Raw genomic sequence first — 24,544 nt, 5'->3', positions numbered from 1 at the left:
CATCAGATCCTTCCATGAGGGAATGAAAGGAACTGTAGTTTTTGACAGCTCAACATCAGACCCCTTTGACATCCGAAGTGGAGTGAAACAGGGCTGTGTCCTCGCACCAACCCTTTTTGGGATCTTTTTCGCTGTCATGCTGAGGCATGCCTTTGGAACTGCAACCAAAGGTGTCTATCTCCGGACTAGATCAGACGGAAAGCTCTTTAATCTCTCCAGACTGAGAGCAAAGACCAAAATCCAACTGAAATGCATGCGGGACTTCCTCTTTGCAGATGATGCAGCCATCGTTGCCCACTCTGCTGAAGACCTCCAACAACTCATGAATCATTTCAGCAAGGCCTGCCAAGACTTTGGACTAACAATCAGCCTGAAGAAAACACAAGTCATGGGCCAGGGTGTGGACTCACCTCCTTCTATTACCATCTCCACACAAGAATTGGAGGTTGTTCATGACTTTGTGTACCTTGGTTCAACTATCTCTGACACCCTCTCCCTGGATGTCAAGCTGGATAAACGCATTGGCAAAGCAGCTACCATGTTCTCTAGACTCACAAAGACAGTATGGCTCAATAAGAAGCTGACAACACATACCAAGATCCAGGTCTATAGAGCCTGTGTCCTGAGCACACTCCTGTACTGCACTGAATCCTGGACCCTTTGTGCACGGCAGGAGAGGAAGCTGAACACCTTCCATATGCATTGCCTCCAACGGATTTTTGGCATCACCTGGCAGGACAAAGTTCCAAACAGAGTAGTTCTAGAACGAGCTGGAATATTCAGCATGTATACATTATTGAAACAGCGACGTCTACGTTGGCTTGGGCATGTCATGAGAATGGCTGATGGTCGGATTCCAAAGGATCTCCTGTATGGAGAATTAGTGCAGGGAAATCGCCCCAGAGGGAGAACACAGCTGCGATACAAGGATATCTGCAAGCGGGACCTGAAGGCCTTAGGAATAGACCTCAACAGATGGGAAACCCTGACATCTGATCGTTCAGCCTGGAGGCAGGCAGTGCATCACGGCCTCTCCCAATTTGAAGAGACCCTTGTCCAGCAGGCCGAGGCAAAGAGGAAGTCACAAAAGCAGCAAAACCAGGGAGTTGGACAGGGGACAGATTGAATTTGTCTTCAGTGTGGAAGAGATTGTCACTCTCGAATTGGCCTCTTCAACCACACCAAACGTTGTTCCAAGTCCTCCATACAGAGCATGTCACCATAGTCTTTCGAGACTGAAGGATGCCTACACCTGCCAGTCAGAATGGGGAATAGTGGGCTACATGGATCAAACTGTGTAACTCAGCGCATGGCTGTTCCTTATGCTCCTATTTGCGGAAAGGAACCATGATGAGCATGTTTCCGGGCCTCCCACAGCTCCCCCTTCCCTGCTAGAATTAATTTTAATTCTCCTTCATTCCCCTGCTTGTGCTCTCGAATGCCAAATAAAGGAATAGAAGAACCTACAGTGGGTGAAAGGGGTAAGGACCTCTTTTATTTATTGGTTTTAATTCAGATGTGCTTTTTAATAGATCAAAATATTTCAATTCATTCATTAAACTAATTAAAAGGAATGCAATTGCTTTTGTGTCTTTACTCAGAAGAATGTCTCCCATGTTTAATGGGACCTATTTTCAATTAAGCATGTAGAAGGAACTAGAGAACCTTTAAAATAGGACAGGTCCCTCAAATGCTATAGAAAATCTAATTTTTTGATTAAATCTAATTTGGATTATTTATTGCTCAATTTCCAGACAGTCTTTAATGTACCACAATATTGCCTCTTTTTTTGTTGTTTCTTTTTTCTTTTTTCCTTTTTAGTTGGACGAGTTTTTAAAACAACTTTACAATCCAGTTCTCCTCTGTTTTTAAACATTATCTTCCTTGTGCTTGGTTAGAGTTATTCAGAACAAAGCCTTGTATAGCATTCAGATCAGAAGAGCATTCTTGTCAAACATTATTTTATAAGACATTATATTAATCTCCTGCACTTCAAAATCATTTAAAATATAAATAATGAAATTTTGTATTACAATAATTCCTAGCTATTAAACATTACAGTAGAAACAGAAGATTGGCAGAAGGTCTTTGTGAATGCTGCATTAGAAATCCTGTAACTCTTGCAGACACAAACCTTGCATCTGGCAAGCATCTTTTCAGCCAATTCTATGAATGTTTCTTCTTTTTCTGTTTTTAGTGACTCATTGAAATCCTCAATAAATTCTTCAGTAAGTTCAAGTGGATTTCTAAAAAAAGATATCCAATAAAAAATCCAGTTTAATTTTGGAACGCGTAGTACATAGAATCAAAATTCCAAGTATGAAATACAGCAATAGAAAGCTTATTTAATTTTAAGAGTCTAACTTCAGTTAAAGTACAGGACATAAAATGCAAAAGCATAAAATACCTTTGCACATTATACTGGGAAAACTGCCCTGTAGAGATAGTCAAGTTTCATTTGGGAGCCCACAACAGACCCTCCTTCTTCCACACATGCACTCTCTCTGTATAGATACATCTCCATCCATCCTTTAAAACTGGTTTTATTGTTAACTGCCAAATCAATACCCTGCACTCCCTCTTATCTTGTCATCCTGTATGGCCTTATTTCTCTGCACAACACCTCAAAACTGCAAGAAGAAGATGTTCAGATGACTGATTCAGTGAAGGGTGAAGTACGAGAATTCCTGAGACAGGGTACTACCTCATTTGATGTATGGGGACTGCATATTTATAATTTGAAAAAAGGCAAGAAAACACTTAGGTTCAATAATTACAGATCTAGCTCTTTAATTATGCAAAAATAATCAGCACAGTCTTTACAGCACACCTGGGGGCATTTTGGCTGCAATAATTCATACAGCATTGATGGGTTTTCTCCCAAAGTGACAGCAAATGAACCATTTATATCTGTTGGTCAACATGAGGAAGAAAGCAGAGGTGTACAAAGTGCCACTAAAAATAAAACTGGAGATGTCTACACTGGGTTCTAAAGAGAATGGGCTTGCCTACTGACTTTGTAAAGTGGATCAAAATCTTGCATAAAGATCCAAAGGCCCAAGTAATAATCAATGGATTAACATCTCCACTCTTCAACATTTCAAGAGGAATTAGTCAGGGCTGCCTGTATTTATTATTACTGTTGACACATGCTTTGTGACAAGATCAAAATGTCAGAGGAATCCTTGTTCATGGCCAAGAATCCACATTTTTATTACATGCAGATGACATGTTGCCATTTATGACATGTTAGGGTTAATACAAAATACTGTTGATTCAGAATCATGGAAATGCTTAACAGTTTATTAGAAGGGGGAATAAATGTTTGCAAAATAACTACAGCTCTTGTGTTATTTATAGTCTCCAAGGTTTATCTGTACACATCCCCAGGAAAATTCTTTACCCAAATAGAAGCATTGTGCAACGTCCTCCTTCACAGCACAGTAAATCACACTGGAGTAGGTCCACTGAATCTATGTGGATTTAGTGACTCTCCTTCCTTCATAAATTCCATTGATTCAAATGGGACTCTAACTATGATTTACTATGCTAAAACAAGTCGCACGTAGACTATGGAAACACTGATTGTTTCAAAATTGGGAAAGGAGTACGACAAGGCTGTATATTGTCACCCTGCTTATTTAACTTATATGCAGAATACATCATGCGGAAGGCTGGACTGGAGGGATCCCAAGCCGGAATTAAGATTGCCGGAAGAAATATCAACAACCTCCGATATGCAGATGATACCACTCTGGTGGCAGAAAGGGAGGAGGAATTAAGGGACCTTGTAATGAGGGTGAAATAGGAGAGTGCAAAAAACAGTCTGAAGCTCAACATCAAAAAAACTGAGATCATGGCCACTGGTCCCATTACCTCCTGGCAAATAGAAGGGGAAGACATGAAGGCAGTGACACATTTCACTTTCCTGGCCTCCATGATCACTGCAGATGGTGACAGCAGCCCCGAAATTAAAAGATGCCTGGTTCTTGGGAGGAAAGCGATAACAAACCTCGATAGCATCTTAAAAAGCAGAGACATCACCTTGACAACAAAAGTCTGAATAGTCAAAGCTATGGTTTTTCCTGTAGTGATGTACGGAAGTGAGAGCTGGACCATAAAGAAGGCTGACCGCCAAAGAATTGATGCTTTTGAATTGTGGTGTTGGAGGAGGCTCTTGAGAGTCCCCTGGCCTGCAAGGAGAACAAACCTATCCATTCTGAAGGAAATCAACCCTGAGTGCCCACTGGAAGGACAGAACCTGAAGCTGAGCCTCCAATACTTTGGCCATCTCATGAGAAGACTCCCTGGAAAAGACCCTGATGTTGGGAAAGTGTGAAGGCAGGAGGAGAAGGGGACGACAGAGGATGAGATGGATGGACAGTGTGATCGAAGCAACCAACATGAATTTAACCGAACTCTGGCAGGCAGTGGAAGACAGGAGGGCCTGGCATGCTCTGGTCCATGGGGTCACAAAGAGTCAGACACAACTAAACAAGTAAACAACAACAACATCTACTGAGACGCTCTGTTAAAAACACTGAGAATTGCCCATGTCACACTGGACTGTAATATATAACAATTCTGTTCTGTGTTTTATTTAAACTTACTTGGGTTTCTGCTTCTTGGATTTAAAATTGTTCTCTTTGAGATATCTAGCCAGCAGTCTTTGCTGAATTTTCTGATGTTCATCATGGGATACAATTCCAAATTTGCGTACAACTGGCACTTTGATAATGGGCATGTTGTTCCCAAAGCAATCTAAAAAAAATTACAGAATATCACAGCCATATGGAAATGCAATCTTAAATTTTTCTTCTTTAGAGAGAAAACAACAATTTGCAGTCAAATTGTCAGGTTAAAAATGTTTTGCCAAATTGCTGTTTTCTGTCACACATGCTAGAAGGAAAAGCAAACATAAAACTGTTATTTGAAGATCTACAAGGGAATATACTATATGACATTCTTGGTAACTTTGCTGGGGGAAATCACCTTTTTGCAAGACCAGGATAATGAATAATAAGCTTTACATAAAATCACCATGGAATAATGAAGTATAATTGCAATATGGTATTTGGATTCAAGCATGTTTATTTCATTGATTGCCCTTCCACAACTTTGGCTTTAAAATGCATTGATGTGGCACTTACAGAGTTATTCTTCAGTGTCTTTCTCTGTAACATTTTCACTAATATGTGTCAAATCACATTTATCAATTATTGTAATACTGTAGCTACAACAATGCAAAATAAATAAAATATTTTAAGACTGCATTGATTCAAGAAATGCAGAAGAGTGTGAAATTTCAGCCTTAATGTTTAACTCTCATTGGTCAGGTCACAACATTTTCGTACCCCAAAATAATTTTTGATGCATATTTCCCACAGAATTAGGTCTATGAGACAAGCATTCTACGACACTGTCACATAAATCATTGCAGACATTGTTCCTCAGTTTCAGCAACTTGCTATGTACTGGCCCAAATCCTCTTGCCTAGTTATGCTGCTAGCTTAACACAAATGCTGCAACTTTTGGAGGTGAATTGCCTTAAGAGATCACTGTCAACATTATCTATTGCATACTGAATTCTGTGACTCAGCATGCTACTGATAATGTCTAACACAATTCCTTAACTGAGGACATTTGGCCACCAAAACATATGCTATTTGCATAGCATTGCAAGACAATTTTTGCCACTATTTGTTGCTGTTTTACAGACAATAAAGCTGGGCAAAATTATGTGAATGTTGTCTGATGTCACAAAGCAAAGAAACAAAAATGGATTAGAAACTGATCACCCAGGCAAAAAATGTGGGAAATTCCACAGGTGGGCTGCTTCATATGCTGTTGTTGATGATTACATGATGCGAAAGGAAATGTGAATCAAGAGTTCCCCCACCCAAATCCAAAATTTTTCCTTTCTTTTTCTAGGCTTCTACTTTTGAAAAGCCAAATCAATTTGCATCAAGTTCAGGCATGTGATTGCTTGAACCAGTCAGCAAAAGAAAGATCATCTGCATATGCACACAACACGCACACACACCCTTTCTCCCTCCCCCTTGGCCTCCCAAGGAAGGATGAACTGCATGTGTGATCACACACAAATGGACACATACACCTTCCCCCTTAACTCTTTGCTTCTCTGTCCATGGACAGAGAGGAGGAAGCCAGCAGGCATTCAGCAAAGTCCAGTCAGCCAGATTTCTCCACACGCACCCCAAAGTCTGTGCGCCTTAAATTGAAGAAGGCTGCATTCATGTAGCATGCAGTCTGGTCTCTACTGCAGCCCACCCGGCCCCTTCTACTTTGCCCTTTGATTATCTCTCTCTTTTAAAAAAAAGACGTAAAGGAAAGCCTCTTGTGTTTTTACAGTTCATAGCAACGCTAATTACATTAGGAAGCCTTGATTACAAACCTCCTCGTTGTGTTAAGCAGCTGCCTTTTAACTGTGCCACCTGCTGGTCTTTAAACAAAAGGCTTACTGCAGAAAGATCAAGGGAAATCTGAATTCACTGTGTAGTCGGAACCTTACTCTGATTGGCTGTATTCAGAGAAAACACTGGAAGTCTCAATAGCTTCAGGAAGTAGATGATGTTTAAAATTTAACATCTACAAACCCTAACTCCAACCCGCAGCTGACACTCAATACTTCTTTTTTCTTCTGCTCCATTCTGATGAAAGCCAAGAGCTATTTCAACATCACCTCGTAAAACTGAAAAGCAATAAGGCCTCACCTTGACCAACCAAGCATATATTGATGGTTGTTTCCAATAGCCTTTTAAGAAAAGCATTTAGGGCTACATTGTATTGGAGAAGAAACTAGTTCCACACTGCAGCTGTATGCATACTTCTTTCCGTGGAGGTTATTCCAACCTTCCAGAGCACATGAGAGGCATAAGGGCTGGAGTGGTGGGAGGCAACTCTGATCTCCATGTCTATGCCTTTCCATTTTCCTAGTTTTAGCAGCCAAGGAATGTTGGCATGTAATGGTATGGCAATTCATTGTGACCTATGTTCCAATGCTAAATTAATACTGTGAGGAAATCATGATTTGAAAATTGGGAGGAAGCCATTCATATGAAGCATTAGGCTGTTAGGGCTTTCTTTGAATTAGTTGGTTGGCCTAGAACAGTATTTCCCAACCTGGGTGTCAAAGTGTTTTTTTTGGGGGGGGGGGGCGTTACCTTACTGTATATGTTTTGTAGCCCTTTCTTGATCTTTCAGAGTGGGATATTAAAATTAGCATGTTAAAGTTAGAAACAGGCCTTTCGCTGGGAGAAAGAAAAAAAGGGATGATTTTACCCCATTAAAATGTCTTTTTATGCAAACGTGGCAGGGGTGTCACAGGTTACTTGGCTGTTACAAAACAGGGTTGTGACTCAAGAAAGGTTGGGAACCACTGGTCTAGAATGATGAGTTTCTTTCATTTGTTAGATTAAAGCAGTGTTTCCCAACCATTTCCAAGTTGTGACCCCCTATTACAATAGCCAAGTAACCTGTCCCCCCCCCGCTGCCGCATTTACATTAAAAGGCATTTTAATGGGTCCTTATGTCATAGGTCCTCATCTCCCTCTATTTCAATATGGTTACACTGCAATATTCAAAAGGAATATTTTGAATATTGCGGTGTTAACCATATTGAAATAAATAATTGTTGAAAATCTTGATGGTGAAATTTCCTGTGAAAATAATTGCAACTGAAAATATCCTCAGTGACCCTCCAGAAAACACTTTGCAACCCCCTTCAGGGTTGTGGCCTACAGGCTGGAACCCATGGAAAGAGTAGCTATGATTTCCCTGCCTCTGCAAAATGGCAGTATCTTCGTCACAGCGTATTTGCATCCAGGTGTGGCCCTGCTGCTCTGCATGCTTCGAAGACTCCCACAATTGTGTAATTGCTTATTGAATCAAAAAACAAACAGGCAGCCACAACAGTAAGTTATAAAAAAATCTTACCAACAGCCAATAAATATGGTACACTGAGTATTAGAAATAAATTGCATGATAAATCAAATGTCCTTATCTTGCTTGAACAACAGACAACAGCTTTGGCCTCTATAACCAGTTTATATCTGGATCTTAAACTATACATTGTGAAAGAGGAACATAACGTCTTCAACTCAACAATGACTATTCAAAAACGGTCTGACTATATCAGCCAAATGCTCTTTCAGAAGCATTTCTTAAACATATGATTTAACTGCAGTTCCCTTTGGGATAAAGGTTATTGAATGAATTAATTTTGTTTTGAACAGATTTTGGACTTCACAGTGTGCATGTGCTTCTAAATTCCACATGACAGCTTGGATACTAAATTCAGGCATGAAACAAATGGATCCTCCACATCTTTTCAGTGGCTAAAAGATATATATGACAGCCCTGGAAGGATCATGACCTCTATTACTCAGTGGACTGAACTTCTAAGCATGTGGTATACAGGTGCTAACTTTACATTTGGTCACCTTCTCTTGTTCTTATAATGCAATATGTGAAATTCCAGGGAGTGCTCTCTCATTTTTTTTTTTTATTCACCAACCCATTTTGCAGAAGGTAAATCCATTCATCAGGTGATGAGGCTGATTGGGGTTTAGGTTTTTTTTGTAGAGGGGCTTGTTCGTTGTTGTGTTTTTACTGATCACATTTTATTTACACTTGCCAGTTGCCAATTGAAATCCCGTGAGCATTCTGAGGCTCCTGCCAAACAATTACTGATGTAAGAGTCTTACCAAGTCATCTGCCTCCAGTTTGAATAACTGATGCAAACTGCAAAAAAAAAAAAAAAAAAAAAAAAGCAATCATCATTTTCTGATTTGTATTAAATAAAACCCAAATAGTGCTCCCCATTTGAACACGGCCATGATTGGAAAGTTATTTTTTCAAACTGATATATATATAAAACTTTTAAGTATTATAACAGTATTATAATTTTACAGGAGCAATGTGCCATACCTGTATAATACTACTTTAAAGAAAAATTGCTGTACTATTATGGCACGATACTTCTGTAATGTTAATTTTTTAAAAAATCATTAATATTAAGATTTTTCCAATCATAGCCATTAGACCTCTTGCTAAAAGGGCAATGAAAAGCATATTTGTCCATTAGTATATAGATGTGTATCTGAGCACACATACAGCTGTACAGTTTGATAGAAGCATGGTGGTACAACACTAAAGTGGCAATGTTCTATTATTTGTGTATTGTAAAAGAAATGGAAAGATATTTTACTGCTCCTTCAAACATTGATTATATACTTAAAAATATGTCATAAATAGTGCTAGCTGCAACGATAATAAATTTCTGGCAGATAGGTCACTTTTAGCCTTCATCAAAACCATGCATTTTAAACATGGAAGAGACAGTGCTAAGGACATCTATAGCAGTAAAGATTGTGTCCTTCTGCCTTTTGAAGGTTAGATTGTGGTTTTAAAAAAGGCAGGAGCAGTTCTAGGAAAACACATCAGGATTACAGATGGGTGATTGAGTGAATAAACCATATGAAATGCTTGTCTTGAAGTAGATCAAGGTTGGATGAGTAAAGGAGGGGGAAGGAATCCTAGCTTCTTAAATGAGGCAGTGTAAATTCCTTTTCATAGGACATGATCGTATCACACATCTTGTGTCTTTTACCAGAAACTTTGAGCCTTAACCTAGCCAGGATGGTGGGCCACAGACTGCTGTTGGCATTAGACATTCTCAGTGGCTGTTAATGCACAAATGCCCTGACAGTGCGCGCCAATGTGGATGTCTGCAGCTCCTAGAATCTCCCAGCCTAAATTCCTGCAGTTGTAGTCCAATAAAATAGCTTTTCTAAGTCCAGGGTCTACTTCCCCTTTTATATTTTACACAAAGTATATACCATACACACCCTGTGTAGTATAGGACAGTTTGTAGCATTCTGCTGGTGGTACCAAGGAAGCCTCTATCTACTAAAGTCCAAGTCCTATCAGTTTAGTATACAAGAGGGTTCTTTGATCCTACAGTCAACTCTGAATGAATCAAATTGTGTGTCCTTTGCTCTTTTTTTTAAATTCCCAGACATCCTCGGTAGCTTGCAATTTGACTGGACAAACAGCAAGGCTGGAAGGACTTGTGCCAAATGAAGCGAGGCTTGAGTCTTGGATGAAGAAAAATGTTAACAGCTCACAGGAAACGTTAGGTTAAATGGGTGGTATAAAAATAGAAGAAATAAAATAATAAAAGTTATTTATTGGTGATCTTCTTAACATCCCCTCCCCTTTTCTCTCTCTGTAGCCAATCATCGTCCTTTGCTTGTGCCTTTCTCTGCCCCTTCTTTCATATACAACTAGAGATACCTCCCCCTTGCATCTGGGGAGAGACTGGCACAAGGTGGCTTAAACTAAGGATATTTTCCCCTGTTAAAGTGCTAGTATTTTTTTTTCTTATTGAAGGTTGAGAGGAATGGCAATTTACAGTTGGTTACTGTGGGGAAAAGAACCATGGGAGAAAGACGGTGGAATGGCCGTAATCATTAGTTGTAATTACTAATCATTTTCTGAATTAAGATGATAACCGAAAATTGCATGCTAGAATGAATAAAACATATATTTACATTATTCATATTCTGCTGAATTTCTTATCATCAGGGAGAAAGACTTTAGATTTTGAGAGTGGCAATATGAGGCAGAAACAATAATGTAATTGTTCTTTCGTTATCCCTTTGTCAGAAGTGCAAAGATTTAACTGATGGGAACCTCAAACCTGATTAAAAATTGAAAATTGCCACTCTGCTACAGCATTTTATAAGCAATAAAGAATTTAGAAATGTTTAGAATTAACATGGGCAGCCTGATGATTCATCTTCACAGCTGCAAAAAAATAAAAATAAAATTAGAATGATCTTTTCAAAAACCCAAGATAATTGGCTTGCTTTAATTCCATTTTTCTTATTCCTGCAGTGGGTGAAGATGGACAGTAGAGAACATTTCATGAAAAATGCAGTCCTTGAACTCATAGTTTTGTTAACCAGACCAACAGAAACTACTCTGCTGTACCATAATATTGTAACAAAATCTTACCCTGTTTAAGGTTTCCAGACCATTCAAAACAAACAAGATAGCTGTATGCTGCGAATCACAGGGGCACTTTTGATGGGAAGTTAATGGTTGATGAATTTGGACATGATGTAAATTTTAAAAGGATTCCAATACCTCATGGAAAATCAGATAGAACTGTTGAGCCCTCTTCTAATTATGAGTGCTCCAGGTACAGGGGAAATGCCCCCAACCACGTTGGTGTTGCACACCCTGAGCTTAACTTAAACTATAGAGGGAAAGAAGTATGTCTACCTTTTGTATCTGCCCCAATAATATCTTGATTAATCAACCCTGTGGTTTCGTAAACATATGTAACAACCAGAAAACACAAAAAAGAGAGGCTGCAAGGATTGGTGTCAACAAGTCTTCCAGTAGTCACAGAACTTATCAAACCACCTACCCACTCACTTCAGAACGTCCAGTAGGTCTAATTCTGAATGGCACCTGGACAACAGATATGGCCCTCTAGCAGCCCTCTCCCAAGATTGACTAACATCAGATAAGATACAATGTCAGCCTCTGAATTTTCTATCTTGGAATATTGCAGGATGGAAGAATAAACTGGTTGACTCAGATTTCATACAGTACCTTCAGTCATTTGACATAATTTGCCTGCAAGAGACTTGTCTTCTGGGAAAAGACTCTTTAAATTTACAGGGATATAGGACATGGGAATTCCCAGCTCAAAAAAAAATCAACTTCAGGCTGAGGAAGTGGGGCCTGGCTATTTCAATTTCCTCCACTACTGGCTTGAAAGCAGTAGAGATAGCTGAACTAAACTCTAGCTATTGGCAAGTCCTAACAATACATGGCTGCGAACCAGATCGTTTGATCTGTGTCAACGTCTATCTCCCACTGAGAACAATTGGTACTGCTTCAGAGGCTTGGGCTAAATTAGAGGACCTTCTTGATACATTACTTTCTGAATATCCCAACTATTTTTATAATTAGTGGTGATTTTAATGCTAGAATGGGAAACAGTGTTTGTATGATGGAAAAAACCCTTGGCTTGGAGCTTGAAATGGATAAAACCACCTCCCAAACCTCCCAAGACAAGGTAATCAACAACTATGGCAAAGTCCTCTTTCAACTGATTTACACATTCCATCTTGTAATACCTAAATGGTTCTCACCTGGACACCTCAAATGGCTACTACCCTTTTCTAACAGATAAGGGTGCTAGTGTGGTAGACTATTTATAGGATCTCCTGTTCTCCCTTCCCCTTCATGGATTGCTGCCTTGTCGTGGCGAAGGGGCTTGAGTAACTCAGAGAAACTATGGGCTATGCCGTGCAGGGACACCCAAGACGGACAGGACATAGTGGAGAGTTCCGACTAAACGCAATCCACCTGGAGTAGGAAATGGCAAGCCACTCCAGTATCTTTGCCAAGAACGCCCCATGATCAGAAACAAAAGGCTAAAAGATATGACGCTGGAAGATGGGCCCCTCAGGTCGGAAGGCGTCCAACATGCTACTGAGGAAGAGTGGAGGACAAGTACAAGTAGCTCCAGAGCTAATGAAGTGGTTGGGCCAAAGCCGAAAGGACGCTCAGCTGTGGACGTGCCTGGAAGTGAAAGGAAAATCCAATGCTACAAAGAAAAATACTGCATAGGAACCTGGAATGTAAGATCTATGAACGTTGGGAAGCTGGAGGTGGTCAAACAGGAGATGGCAAGAATAAACATCGACATCCTGGGCATCAGTGAACTAAAATGGACAGGAATGGGCGAATTCAGCTCAGATAATTATCATATCTACTATTGTGGGCAAGAATCCCGTAGAAGGAATGGAGTAGCCCTCATAGTCAACAAAAGAGTGGGAAAAGCTGTAATGGGATACAATCTCAAAAATGATAGAATGATGTCAATACGAATCCAAGGCAGACCATTCAACATCACAATAATCCAAGTTTATGCACCAACCAGCATTGCTGAGGAGACTGAAATTGAACAATTCTATGAAGATTTACAACACCTTCTAGAACTGACACCAAAGAAAGATGTTCTTCTCATTCTAGGGGACTGGAATGCTAAAGTAGGGAGCCAAGAGATAAAAGGAACAACAGGGAAGTTTGGCCTTGGAGTTCAGAACGAAGCAGGACAAAGGCTAATTGAGTTTTGTCAGGAGAATAAGCTGGTCATCACAAACACTCTTTTCCAACAACACAAGAGGCGACTCTATACATGGAAATCACCAGATGGGCAATATCGAAATCAGATTGATTATATTCTCTGCAGCCAAAGATGGAGAAGCTCTATACAGTCAGCAAAAACAAGACCTGGAGCTGACTGCGGTTCTGATCATCAGCTTCTCATAGCAAAATTCAAGCTTAGACTGAAGAGATTAGGAAAAACCACTGGGCCACTCAGGTATAATCTAAACCAAATCCCTTATGAATACACAGTGGAAGTAAAGAACAGATTTAAGGAACTAGATTTGGTGGACAGAGTGCCTGAAGAACTTTGGATAGAGGCTCGTAACATTGTCCAGGAGGCAGCAACGAAAACCATCCCAAATAAAAGGAAATGCAAGAAAGCAAAGTGGCTGTCCAACGAGGCCTTAGAAATAGCAGAGAGGAGAAGGGAAGCAAAACGCAAGGGAGATAGGGAAAGTTACAGAAACTTGAATGCAGACTTCCAAAGAATAGCAAGGAGAGACAAGAGGGCCTTCTTAAATGAACAATGCAAAGAAATAGAGGAAGATAACAGAAAAGGAAAGACCAGAGATCTGTTCAGGAAAATTGGACATATTAGAGGAACATTTTGCGCAAAGATGAACATGATAAAAGACAAAAATGGAAGGGACCTAACAGAAGCAGAAGACGTCAAGAAGAGGTGGCAAGAATACACAGAGGAATTATATCAGAAAGATTTGGATATCCCGGACAACCCAGACAATGTAGTTGCTGACCTTGAGCCAGACATCCTGGAGAGCGAAGTCAAGTGGGCCTTAGAAAGCCTGGCTAACAACAAGGCCAGTGGAGGTGATGGCATTCCAGTTGAACTATTTAAAATCTTGAAAGATGATGCTGTTAAGGTGCTACATTCAATATGCCAGCAAGTTTGGAAAACTCAACAGTGGCCAGAGGATTGGAAAAGATCAGTCTACATCCCAATCCCAAAGAAAGGCAGTGCCAAAGAATGCTCCAACTACCGTACAATTGCACTCATTTCGCACGCTAGCAAGGTTATGCTCAAAATCCTACAAGGTAGGCTTCAGCAGTATGTGGACCGAGAACTCCCAGAAGTACAAGCTGGATTCCGAAGGGGCAGAGGAACTCGAGACCAAATTGCTAACTTGCGCTGGATTATGGAGAAAGCCAGAGAGTTCCAGAAAAATATCTACTTCTGCTTCATTGACTATGCGAAAGCCTTTGACTGTGTGGACCACAGCAAACTATTGCAAGTTCTTAAAGAAATGGGAGTGCCTGACCACTTTATCTGTCTCCTGAGAAACCTATATGTGGGACAGGAAGCAACAGTTAGAACTGGTCATGGAACAACTGAGTGGTTCAAAATTGGGAAAGGAGTACGGCAAGGCTGTATATTGTCCCCCAGCTTGTTTAACTTATATGCAGAATACATCATGCGGAAGGCTGGACTGGAAGAAACCCAAGCCGGAATTAAGATTGCCGGAAGAAATATCAACAACCTCCGATATGCAGATGATACCACTCTGATGGCAGAAAGTGAGGAGGAATTAAAGAACCTTGTAATGAGAGTGAAAGAGGAGAGTGCAAAAAACGGTCTGAAACTCAACATCAAAAAAACTAAGATCATGGCCACTGGTCCCATCACCTCCTGGGAAATAGAAGGGGAAGATATGGAGGCAGTGTCAAATTTTATCTTCCTGGGCTCCATGATCACTGCAGATGGAGACAGCAGCCCTGAAATTAAAAGGCGCCTTCTTCTTGGGAGGAAAGCGATGACAAATCTTGACAGCATCTTGAAAAGCAGAGACATCACCTTGCCAACAAAAGTCCGAATAGTCAAAGCTATGGTTTTTCCTGTCGTGATGTATGGAAGTGAGAGCTGGACCATAAAGAAAGCAGACCGCCGAAGAATTGATGCCTTTGAATTGTGGTGCTGGAGGAGACTCTTGAGAATCCCCTGGACTGCAAGGAGAACAAACCTATCAGTTCTAAAGGAAATCAACCCTGAATGCTCACTTGAAGGACAGATCCTGAAGCTGAGGCTCCAGTACTTTGGCCATCTCATGAGAAGAAAAGAGTCCTTGGAAAAAAACCTTGATGTTAGGAAGGTGTGATGGCGAGAGGAGAAGGGGACGACCGAGGATGAGATGGCTGGACAGTGTCTGCGAAGCAACCAACATGAACCTGACACAACTCCGGGAGGCAGTAGAAGACAGGAGGGCCTGGCGTGCTCTGGTCCATGGGGTCACGAAGAGTCGGACACGACTAAACGACTAAACACACGCTGTTCTCCCTTATGTGTACACCCTAGCAATTGATGACAGGCCAGAAAGTGACCATCTCCCCCTTAGAGTGTCTTTAAGATTCCAACATAATCAGTCATGGGTATTAACAGCCCATAAAATGCTGGGCCATGTTTTAGGTGAGCAAAGGCTTAAATTGTCTATTAAAACTGATGACAGTATAAGGCAGATGCTGAGCACCAATGAACTCCAAGAGCTACGACAACATGCTCTTCTGGGGACCCAGAACATTTGCAAGGTCTGCCAGGATATAATTCTTGCACTTAAACCACACCTAACCATTACACAACCAGAAAGAACATCTGAAGCTAAATGGTCCTGATTCAACAGGAAATGTAAGACCAAGAAAAAAGAGCTGAGCAGAGCAACAAGACAGGCGAAACATATTGGCACTGATGAAGCTACAGCTTTCCTGCAACATCTACAGAGAGAATATAAACCTCTACTTAGAGGAAAAAAGAAGGCTTTCTACTAAGAGAACTGGAAATCTTTGGGCCAGGCCCTCATTGAGGGTAATGACCCCAAATTCTGGAAGCAGATAGAAAGAGGCTTCTCACAAAAAGCCTTTGAGATCGCCCACTCCATCACACCACAGGTATGGGTCTCCCACTTCAGTCGCATTTTTGGGGGTAGTGTTCATAGAAACATTACACATGAGACCCTCTCTAATTTCCCTGCATGGCCACCTGTTTCCCCCAAAGAAATTGGGGACCTGATTCAAACTCTTCGGAATGGCAAGGCTCACGGTGAAGATATGATCCCCGCTGAGGTCTTTGCTATTGACATTCAATGGTGGTCTCCCATTCTAGCCTATTCACCTACATTGATAGTACAGGCAACCTTCCCACAGGTTGGCAAACTAGCATTGTTCTGCCAATTTTTAACAAAGGCAATCCTCTAGATCCTTGTAACTTTAGACCTATCAGTTTTCTCAATGTAGCCTCTAAGCTTTATGCTAGATGCCTCCTGAATAGGCTTCTAGATTGGGACAACATACATTCTATCATCTTCGAAGAACAGGCAGGCTTCAGAAAAGGCAGAAGTACAATAGATCAAGCCTTTGTTTTACATCATGCAATTAGTAAATACTGTACACCAAACCTCCAAACAAATATCTTTAAGCTGCCTTTGTGGATTTCTCATCAGTCTTTGCTTTGACCTGATGGATAAACGCCTATGGTATACAGTAAATTGGGAAAAACAAACATTGATAAGAGAGACTCCTGTGGCTCATACAACAACTACGTAAAGAAAATACGACGCAAGTGTGCATAGGCTTACAGGGAGCTCTATCACAACAGGTTCACATTAGCCGAGGGGTGAAACAAGGTTGTATTTTAGCACCTTTTCTCTTCAACTTTTATATAAACAGCCTTATCCCTCAAATGGCTTCCCCCACATTCTTCCTCCCAACCATTGGCTGTACGAAGATCTCAATACTGCTTTATGCTGATGACCTGGTTTTACTATCTTTGAATAAAATTGGTCTTAAAACAATGGTGTCCAAATTTGGCCAGCTCTGTAAAGAGAAATGGCTAACAATCAACTATGCCAAAAAAAAAATAAAAAAAAAAAGATTATGGTCTGTGGGAAGAAAGCCCCTAAGCTAAGCATAACTGGTCACTGGACGGGCATGCTATTGAGCAGGTACACTCATTTAAATATTTGGGCCTTCAATTTTGCGAGAAACTCTCCTGCAGACAGCACTTAAATGCTACCATCTTATTGAGCACCAGATCAATAGGGCAATTAAAAATATTTTTCTACAGCAGAGGAGGCCAGCTAGTAAATCCTGTTCTCAAGGTGCTTGTTGTCAAAATTCTAGCACAAATGCTCTACGAGACAGGACTATGGGGAGAGGCAGTCAAGCCCAAACTAGAAATCCTGCAAAACAAATTCATGAGGCTGATACTGGGGGTCCCCCCAGGAACTCCTTCGGCTCACCTCAGAGCTGAGTTAGGCCTACCCTCAATTGCCACCAGAATTGATCTGACTTATCTTAGATATTGGCATAGACTGAACAGTTTGGAGGACTCCTTCATGACAAAGTGCTGCTCGTTAGAACAACTAAAGTCTGGTGGATGGGCACATCAGTGTCACCAAAAATTAAAGGTCCACAACCTTCTGATGGAAAAGTTCCTTAGTTTAAGCTCTCGTGACCTTAGGAACTGGATCTTTGATCTTGATGCTAGTCAGGATAGGGTGGCTATTGTTGGGTCCTGTTTTTCTACCTGGTATCCCCAACTTCAGGTGAATCATACAAAACCAAAATATTTTGAGTCATTGACTTTTCCCCAGAGTCGCAGAGCTTTTACAGAACTTGTATTTGGACAGATGGCCCCAGCATATCTTGAAGGGAAATATAAAGGAAGACCAGTTGAGGAACGAAAATGTGTTTTTGGCTGCAACCAGACTGAGGATCTAACTCACTGTCTACTGTTCTGTCCTCTCTATAAAAATCCTAGAGAAAGATTTCTGTCACCCATCATTCAGATGTATTTTAACTGTACCATCACTGAAACAATAGTAGGATTGCTTGCTGATACACAGTTGCCCATTACATGTGCTGTAGCACAATTTGCACTAGCAGCTAAGAAGCTGAGACTTCAATTTGTCAGGAATCATAATGCCACATAAATGCTGAATACAGTGGATTGACGCTATACGTTATGACAATATTCTTAGCCTGGGCTTTATTGGTTTTACAGCTTTTAACGGTTTTAAGGTAATTACCTGTTTTGATTGGATTTTATATGCTACAGTAGTCACTACATTGTAAAGGTCTATGGCCAGAAACAATAAGGTTTATATGCAATGTCAATCAGACTCACGGAAAAATACATCAACATAACTATCATTCATGTATATGTTCCAAGCACCAATGCTGAAGATGATGAAATTGAACACATTTATACAAGCATCCAGGAGGGAATTGATCACACACCAAAACAAATAATACAAACACATTTTATCCTCTTATCTGTTCAATCTTTATGCAGAACATCATATAGAAAGTCAGACTAGATTCAGATGGAGGATTGAAAACTGGTGGAAGAAGCATCACTCCTTCTGCATCTAGATTCAAATGAAGGAAGAGTGAAAACTGGTGGGAAAAACATCACCAAGGCAAGATTCTCTGAAAAAGAATATAATATTAGGAAAGTTTGAGGGTAGCAAGAAAAAAAGATGGCTGAATATGAGAAGGAATGTGTAAATACTGTAGAGATGTACTGACTCTATAAAGGAAGCCACAACCTTGAGTTTACAAGAGCTGAGCAGAGCTGTTAAGGATAGGACATTTTGTAGACCACACATTCACAGAGTCACCATAAGGTGGAGGCACCTTGACACCACTTAACAAATAACCCTATCTAGCTCATTCATTCACTATTTTCTGGTTTGTTTGTGGGTTTGTTTGTTTTTTTGCAAATGACCCCACACTCCTCTCTCCTCTAGATTAAGCACCATTTAAAAAAAACATTCTCACTTATGTTAGCCTCTCCAACTTATACTGAACATGCTTTTTTAAAAAAATTAAATGACAGATAAAAGCAAAATATATAAATATTAAAAGGGCAGCTAACTATTAAAAAAAGGAAGATAATTAGACATGTGGTTTGAGATAGCAATGCACTACAAGCCCCTTTTTCATCCAGAAACCATAAAGAGAACCAGGTCTCATATAATAAATTAAACCATGCCCATGTCATCCAATTCCCTCTTAATGAAGGAGCAAGGGGGAGAAAGCAAGCAGGCTGACAACTTAGTATATCAAGTACTCATCTCAATTGTTCTCAGGAGAAGACAGTATGTTTTGTAAAGTGCTCCATCTACTGTACATTTCAGTTTAAGTCTTTGCTTCATAGCAAACTTTTCAGTCTGGTAGTTCCTTCATATAAAAGTTTGCCACTGCATTCTATGCTGAGAAATGTCAATCATACACATACAAACACATGCAAACATGCACATATGGAAAAGTGAATATGAGGTTTCCCCAGACCCATGTTCAACAGAGACTATTTTTGCTGGCCCTGTAAAATTAGGAAAAACTGCACATGATAAAGTGCTTGTACATTCAGGGGGGAAAAGCAAGGCTTGGTGACTGCCAGAGGTGGAAGATGCCAGTGTTTGCCACCACAGGCTGTTGTACCTCTTCTGTCGTAATTCACCAGAAGAATCACTCCAACAAAGAACCTTCAGAACACGGCCAAAGAGCCCGAAAAACCCAGAACAACCATTAGATCCCGGCCGTGAAAGCCTTCGCAAATATAAAGAATCTTTCCGTTTACGTTGTGGTGGTAGTAAAATAAAACAACAGAGCCTTTAACATATGTCTTGCATTTTCAAATATTTAAAGTATTTCCTATGCTTTATTTACTCTGTAACAACCAAATACAGTAGATCAGCTATATCGTTCTCCATGTTGCAGATCATTTGAGTTCACCCTGTAAAGTCATCTAATGAGTTCACAGCAGAAGCAAGATGTGAACCATAGTGCATGTCCTAGTTTGTAGAAGAGATTACAAACATTGCTTTTCTGAGTTTTTGTAGCTTTAAAAAAAATTTTAAAACCACTAGCCAGCGCTAATTTTGTTTGGAGATTCTGGGACACAGAATTTTTTTTTAACTGACTCGGTTGAACTCAGGTTCGTAGAATCTTTTAAGTTGTAATAAAAATTTAAAACTCATTCAACTCCATAAAACAGGCATTGTCAGTGACTTCATAAACAGAAGCTCACATAATTTATTAGAGAATGACAGGAACTTGGTACTTCATATCTCATGAGCACCTTATCATTGAGGTTAGAGGCATATACTGCTATCTATAGTGTACATATATTTGTACATATGGATTCTGTGAACATTTTATGATACTAAGTTCTCAGAGAAGTAGAGAATTATTTTACTGCCAAGTCATTATGCAGCAGAAATGATCTGTGGAATGCTTGTTGTTTGTTTGCTTTATTTAGTTCAGCAGACCCAGAACTGGTGGCTATTTCTATTTACACAGCTTTAAAAGAAATGTGAGAAGATTTAGAAATTGCCAGTAGAAATATCAATGATACAACTACTGCAGAGTATAACATGTCATTCCACACCGTCTAGTAAATTATCTTTTCAAATATCTTTTCATACAAACTATGTTAGTTCTTGTTTGCGTGGTGACAACATATTACCAGAGGGATTTATCTGCCATTGATCAAGATGTCTCCCTGCACTGCTTCTATTGAAATACAGTAAATAGTACTTCCACCATAAGGATGTTCCCTCAAGTAGACTGAGATCAATATAACTACATCCAATGTGGCCCTAAGATCCCTCTTCATTCATGAAAATATTAAAACAAATACCAGGTATTTTCAAACTGACTTCCAGGTCCAAATTACAAAGCAAAACAAGGATATTGAAGAGACAGTTTTAAAACTGAATTAATACAGTAGGACCCCCTTATCCACAGGATATGCATCCACTGCTCCACTTCTCCACAATCTTAAAATATTAAAAGAAACATCCCATAAATATATATTTCTAACAGTGCAGTTATCAGAATTGGCCACTAGAGGAAGCCAGAGACAATGCTAAGTACAGTGGTGCCTCACAAGATGGTTTTAATTCATTCCATGGAAATCACTCTTGCGAAAACATCACCCAGTTCTCCATTGGAATGCATTGAAATCTATATACAGTAATGTGTTCCAATTGGGGAAAAAAATTACTGTCTTGCAAAGATTATCCATAGAAGACATCATCTTGCAAACACAGTTCCCCATACCATCTTGGGGAAAAGCAATCCCCTCACTTGCACTGCCTTTGAAAATTCAAGGGGACTCAGATGGCCTCATCCCTCTTTCTCTCTCCAGCAACAAAGAAAGAAGATAAAAGGAGTCAAAGCAGCCCCCTGGCTCCCACAGTCCTCTAGTGCACAGGTATTAGCATAAAGTAGCTAGGTGTTCCACCCACAATTAGTATAAGGTGTTCCGCCCACAATGTGCACTAGAGGATTGTGGGAGGAACACTTAGCCCCTGATGGGGGTCCTGCAGGGCATCCCAAAACACTGAGGAGCTCTCTTGGCCTCTGGAAGGACTGGGGCTGTGCAGCCCTGTACTGAGTGGGAGCTGCAGCCAGGGGGTCACCATGACTTGGGGGGTTAGGGGACAGAATGGGGTAGGAGATGCAAGGGCCATCTCAACTCATACCTTGCAGGGGAAGTACCATGTTATAAAAGTGGTTTTCTGAGGATAAACTCATCTGTAGTACCTTGGGTATATTGCTGATCCCTATGATTTCCCTAAATGTGGGAACTTAGCTGCATAATTTATGTTAATGAGGGGGTTATATTTATGATTCCTTTTTTTAACAATCTGTTTATTCTTTGGTTTCTGGCTATTTTTACCATTCCCTATCATTTCAATTTGCAACCATAACCCTGTTGGTAATGCTTTATAAGATGGCTTCCCCCCCCCCCAAAATTGGAACACACTAATTACATAAGACCTACAGTACAGTACTTTTTTTTATCCCAAAAAAGTGGGGGAGAAAGCATACGCTGGTGTTTTTCCAGGAGGCAGACCCTGGAAAGCCAGCAGCATACACTTTTTCGGGATAAAAAAGTAGGTCTTATGTAATTACTGTAATGTGTTCCAATTGGGGAGAAATGGGTTAAAAAAAAACTGTCTTGGCAAGGACCTAAACATTTTCCAGTGAAAATTATGAGGCAAGGACCTAAACATTGTCCAGTGAAAATTGCCCATTGGAATAATTGTTTTGGGAAGCACAACATTGCTCAAAAAAAAGTCACCATATTCATCATTTTGTGGTGCAATCATCTTGCGAGGCACCACTATATAAAAGGTAAAGGTTCCCCTTGACATTTAGTCCAGTCGTGTCTGACTCTAGGGGGCAGTGCTCATCCCCCCTCTCCAAGCCATAGAGCCAGAGTTTGTCCGAAGACAGTTTCCGTGGTCACGTGGCCAGCGCAACTAGACACGGAACACCGTTACCTTCCCACCATTTGCATGCTTTCGAACTGCTAGGCTGGCAGGAGCTGGGACAAGCGAAGGGAGCTTACTCTGTAGCGTGGATTCAATCTTACGACTGCTGGTCTTCCGACCTTGCAGCACAGAGGCTTCTGCGGCTTAACCCGCAGCGCCACCACGTCCTCTTTTGCTAAGTATAACCTTCACTGTTATAACCCCTTTTCACAGCATGGGGTGAGGGAGCTTGAAATTAATTTCCCACAGATACAGGGGTCCTACTGTATTACAAAATATGTGCCAATCTGGAAGAGACAAATGAAGAAAGTAGTAAGAAATCTGCAATCTTAGAATCACTTACATAGCAGTAAGACACAATGAACTCAGAGGGAATTACTTCTAATCAAACATGTATAAGATTGCATTGTGAGTTGCTTCACCAAGCAAGCTGTATACGTGGTTCTCAACCTTGGGTAACCCAGGTGTTATTTGGACAGAAAATTCATGACAGCATGGATTGATAGTCTCAAAAATCTCTTGCTGCAATACTCTCTATGCAGGGTTATCCTTGAAGGTGATATGAAAATTCAAGCAGATCCAGAATAGATAGATTGATTGATTGACTGATTGATTGATTGATTGATTTAATTTTATTTATTTATATCCCGCCTATCTAGCCAACTCAGGACCACTCTATTTCTCCCTCAACTTGGGTCACTTGCACTGCTGTTAGTGTTGACATATAAAGTCCTAAACAGTTCAAGACCTTGGTATCTGTCAGACCATCTCTCCTGAACTACTACCAGCGTCATCCATTCCTCCCAAGCCTTGCTTCTTAGGGTGGCCACACCAAGAGAGGTGAGAAGAATATCAACTAGGAATTGGGCCTTCTCAGTGGTGGCCCCAGCCCTGGGGAATGCCCTTCCACTGGATATACGCCAGACCCCAGGCGCCTCCCCAGGCCTTCTTCTTTTCAGAAAGCTTGCTAAGGCAGAACTTTATAAAGAGGCCTTTAAAAATATACTTCCTGAGACAGGAATTTGCTGGTTTTATTTTGGAGCTTTATATGACACCACCATACATTTCTGTTATGTTTGCCACTGTTTATATTATTCTATTATTTGGTACTGTTGTTGAGGAATGATGCTGCTGTTGTGGAGTTATGTTCTTTTATGTTCACCACCTGTGCTTGCTTTCAAAGAAAGAAAGAACATTATTTTCTAAGGCGAGTCACATGAGCCACACTATTATAAAACATATAGCAAAAATTCAGAATGGCTAGCACCAGGAGCTTGGCCACTTTCCCACACTTACCCTCCTAGGCCAGCCAGTGGGGGAAAGCTCGCCTCAGCGACCCGCAGCGCCGGCTGGGCTGCCTTGGCAGAGGTGCTATTCAGAACGGTTGCTATGGACGCAGCCAGGCCCGAACCTCCCGAGAGGGAAACAGGGCCTGGTCGCCAGACTGCTTCCCTTCGAGGGCTTCCCGCTCCCGTCTGATACTCTGGCTGAAGAGCACTTTGCTGGCGGGGGGGGGGGGGGGACGAAATGACAAGAGAGGCCAGCAGGGGGGGGGAGGAGGTATCAAGGGAGCCAGCGGGGGGGGGGGTGTTGCTTCTGCTACCCTTTGTTAAAATGACTGCTTTCCATACAGTCAGTGGCACGAAGCACCAAGCAATGTGACTTTTACTTGGCCAGAGAAATGTTTTGTGCCAGATATGTCAGTGTTTATAATTCAGCATGTGAGAAGAAGTACATTATTTAATAATGGGGAGAGGGTATTTTTTCCATTGTATAACACTAATTTAAGATTCAGCTTGCTTATCAAAAGGAAAGAGGTAACGGAAAGACTACACTACATGGTTGTTGTAAACTATTCTTATCCTCATTCCTGTTCCCCAACCTGCACTGCTAACACTAGACATTCAGCCAGATGACTATTATACAGCACTTTGTCACCCAACCAATAAGTATTGGGAGGACGAATGCTACTGTCATTGAAATCTAAAATTTCATTTTCTTTTTTTTAAAAAACCCTACATGCTGAAAGGTAATAT

General features: G+C 40.7%; 1 protein-coding gene across 5 annotated transcripts in view; it reads right to left on the bottom strand.

Moving 5' to 3' along the window:
* The window catches only part of TMEM232 (transmembrane protein 232), a 218,430-nt gene that overhangs the window by 193,352 nt on the left and 534 nt on the right, over positions 1-24,544 (bottom strand). For 2 of the 5 annotated variants that reach the window (XM_020779996.3, XM_072992470.2), the window contains exons 2-4: positions 8,727-8,763; positions 4,611-4,761; positions 2,135-2,246 (exon numbers count right to left, since the gene is read on the bottom strand). In XM_020779996.3, coding sequence (XP_020635655.3) covers positions 2,135-2,246; positions 4,611-4,744 — 246 coding nt within the window. In that variant the 5' untranslated portion in view covers positions 4,745-4,761; positions 8,727-8,763. Of the gene's footprint in view, positions 1-2,134; positions 2,247-4,610; positions 4,762-8,726; positions 8,764-23,804; positions 24,020-24,544 lie in introns of those variants that run through there. The other 3 variants (XM_020779997.3, XM_078386250.1, XM_020779999.3) reach the window with 3 other exon arrangements.

This window comes from Pogona vitticeps, chromosome 2 (assembly GCF_051106095.1).
Source record: "Pogona vitticeps strain Pit_001003342236 chromosome 2, PviZW2.1, whole genome shotgun sequence".
NCBI lineage: Eukaryota > Metazoa > Chordata > Lepidosauria > Squamata > Agamidae > Pogona > Pogona vitticeps.
This window is presented reverse-complemented; position numbering and strand designations above follow the sequence as displayed.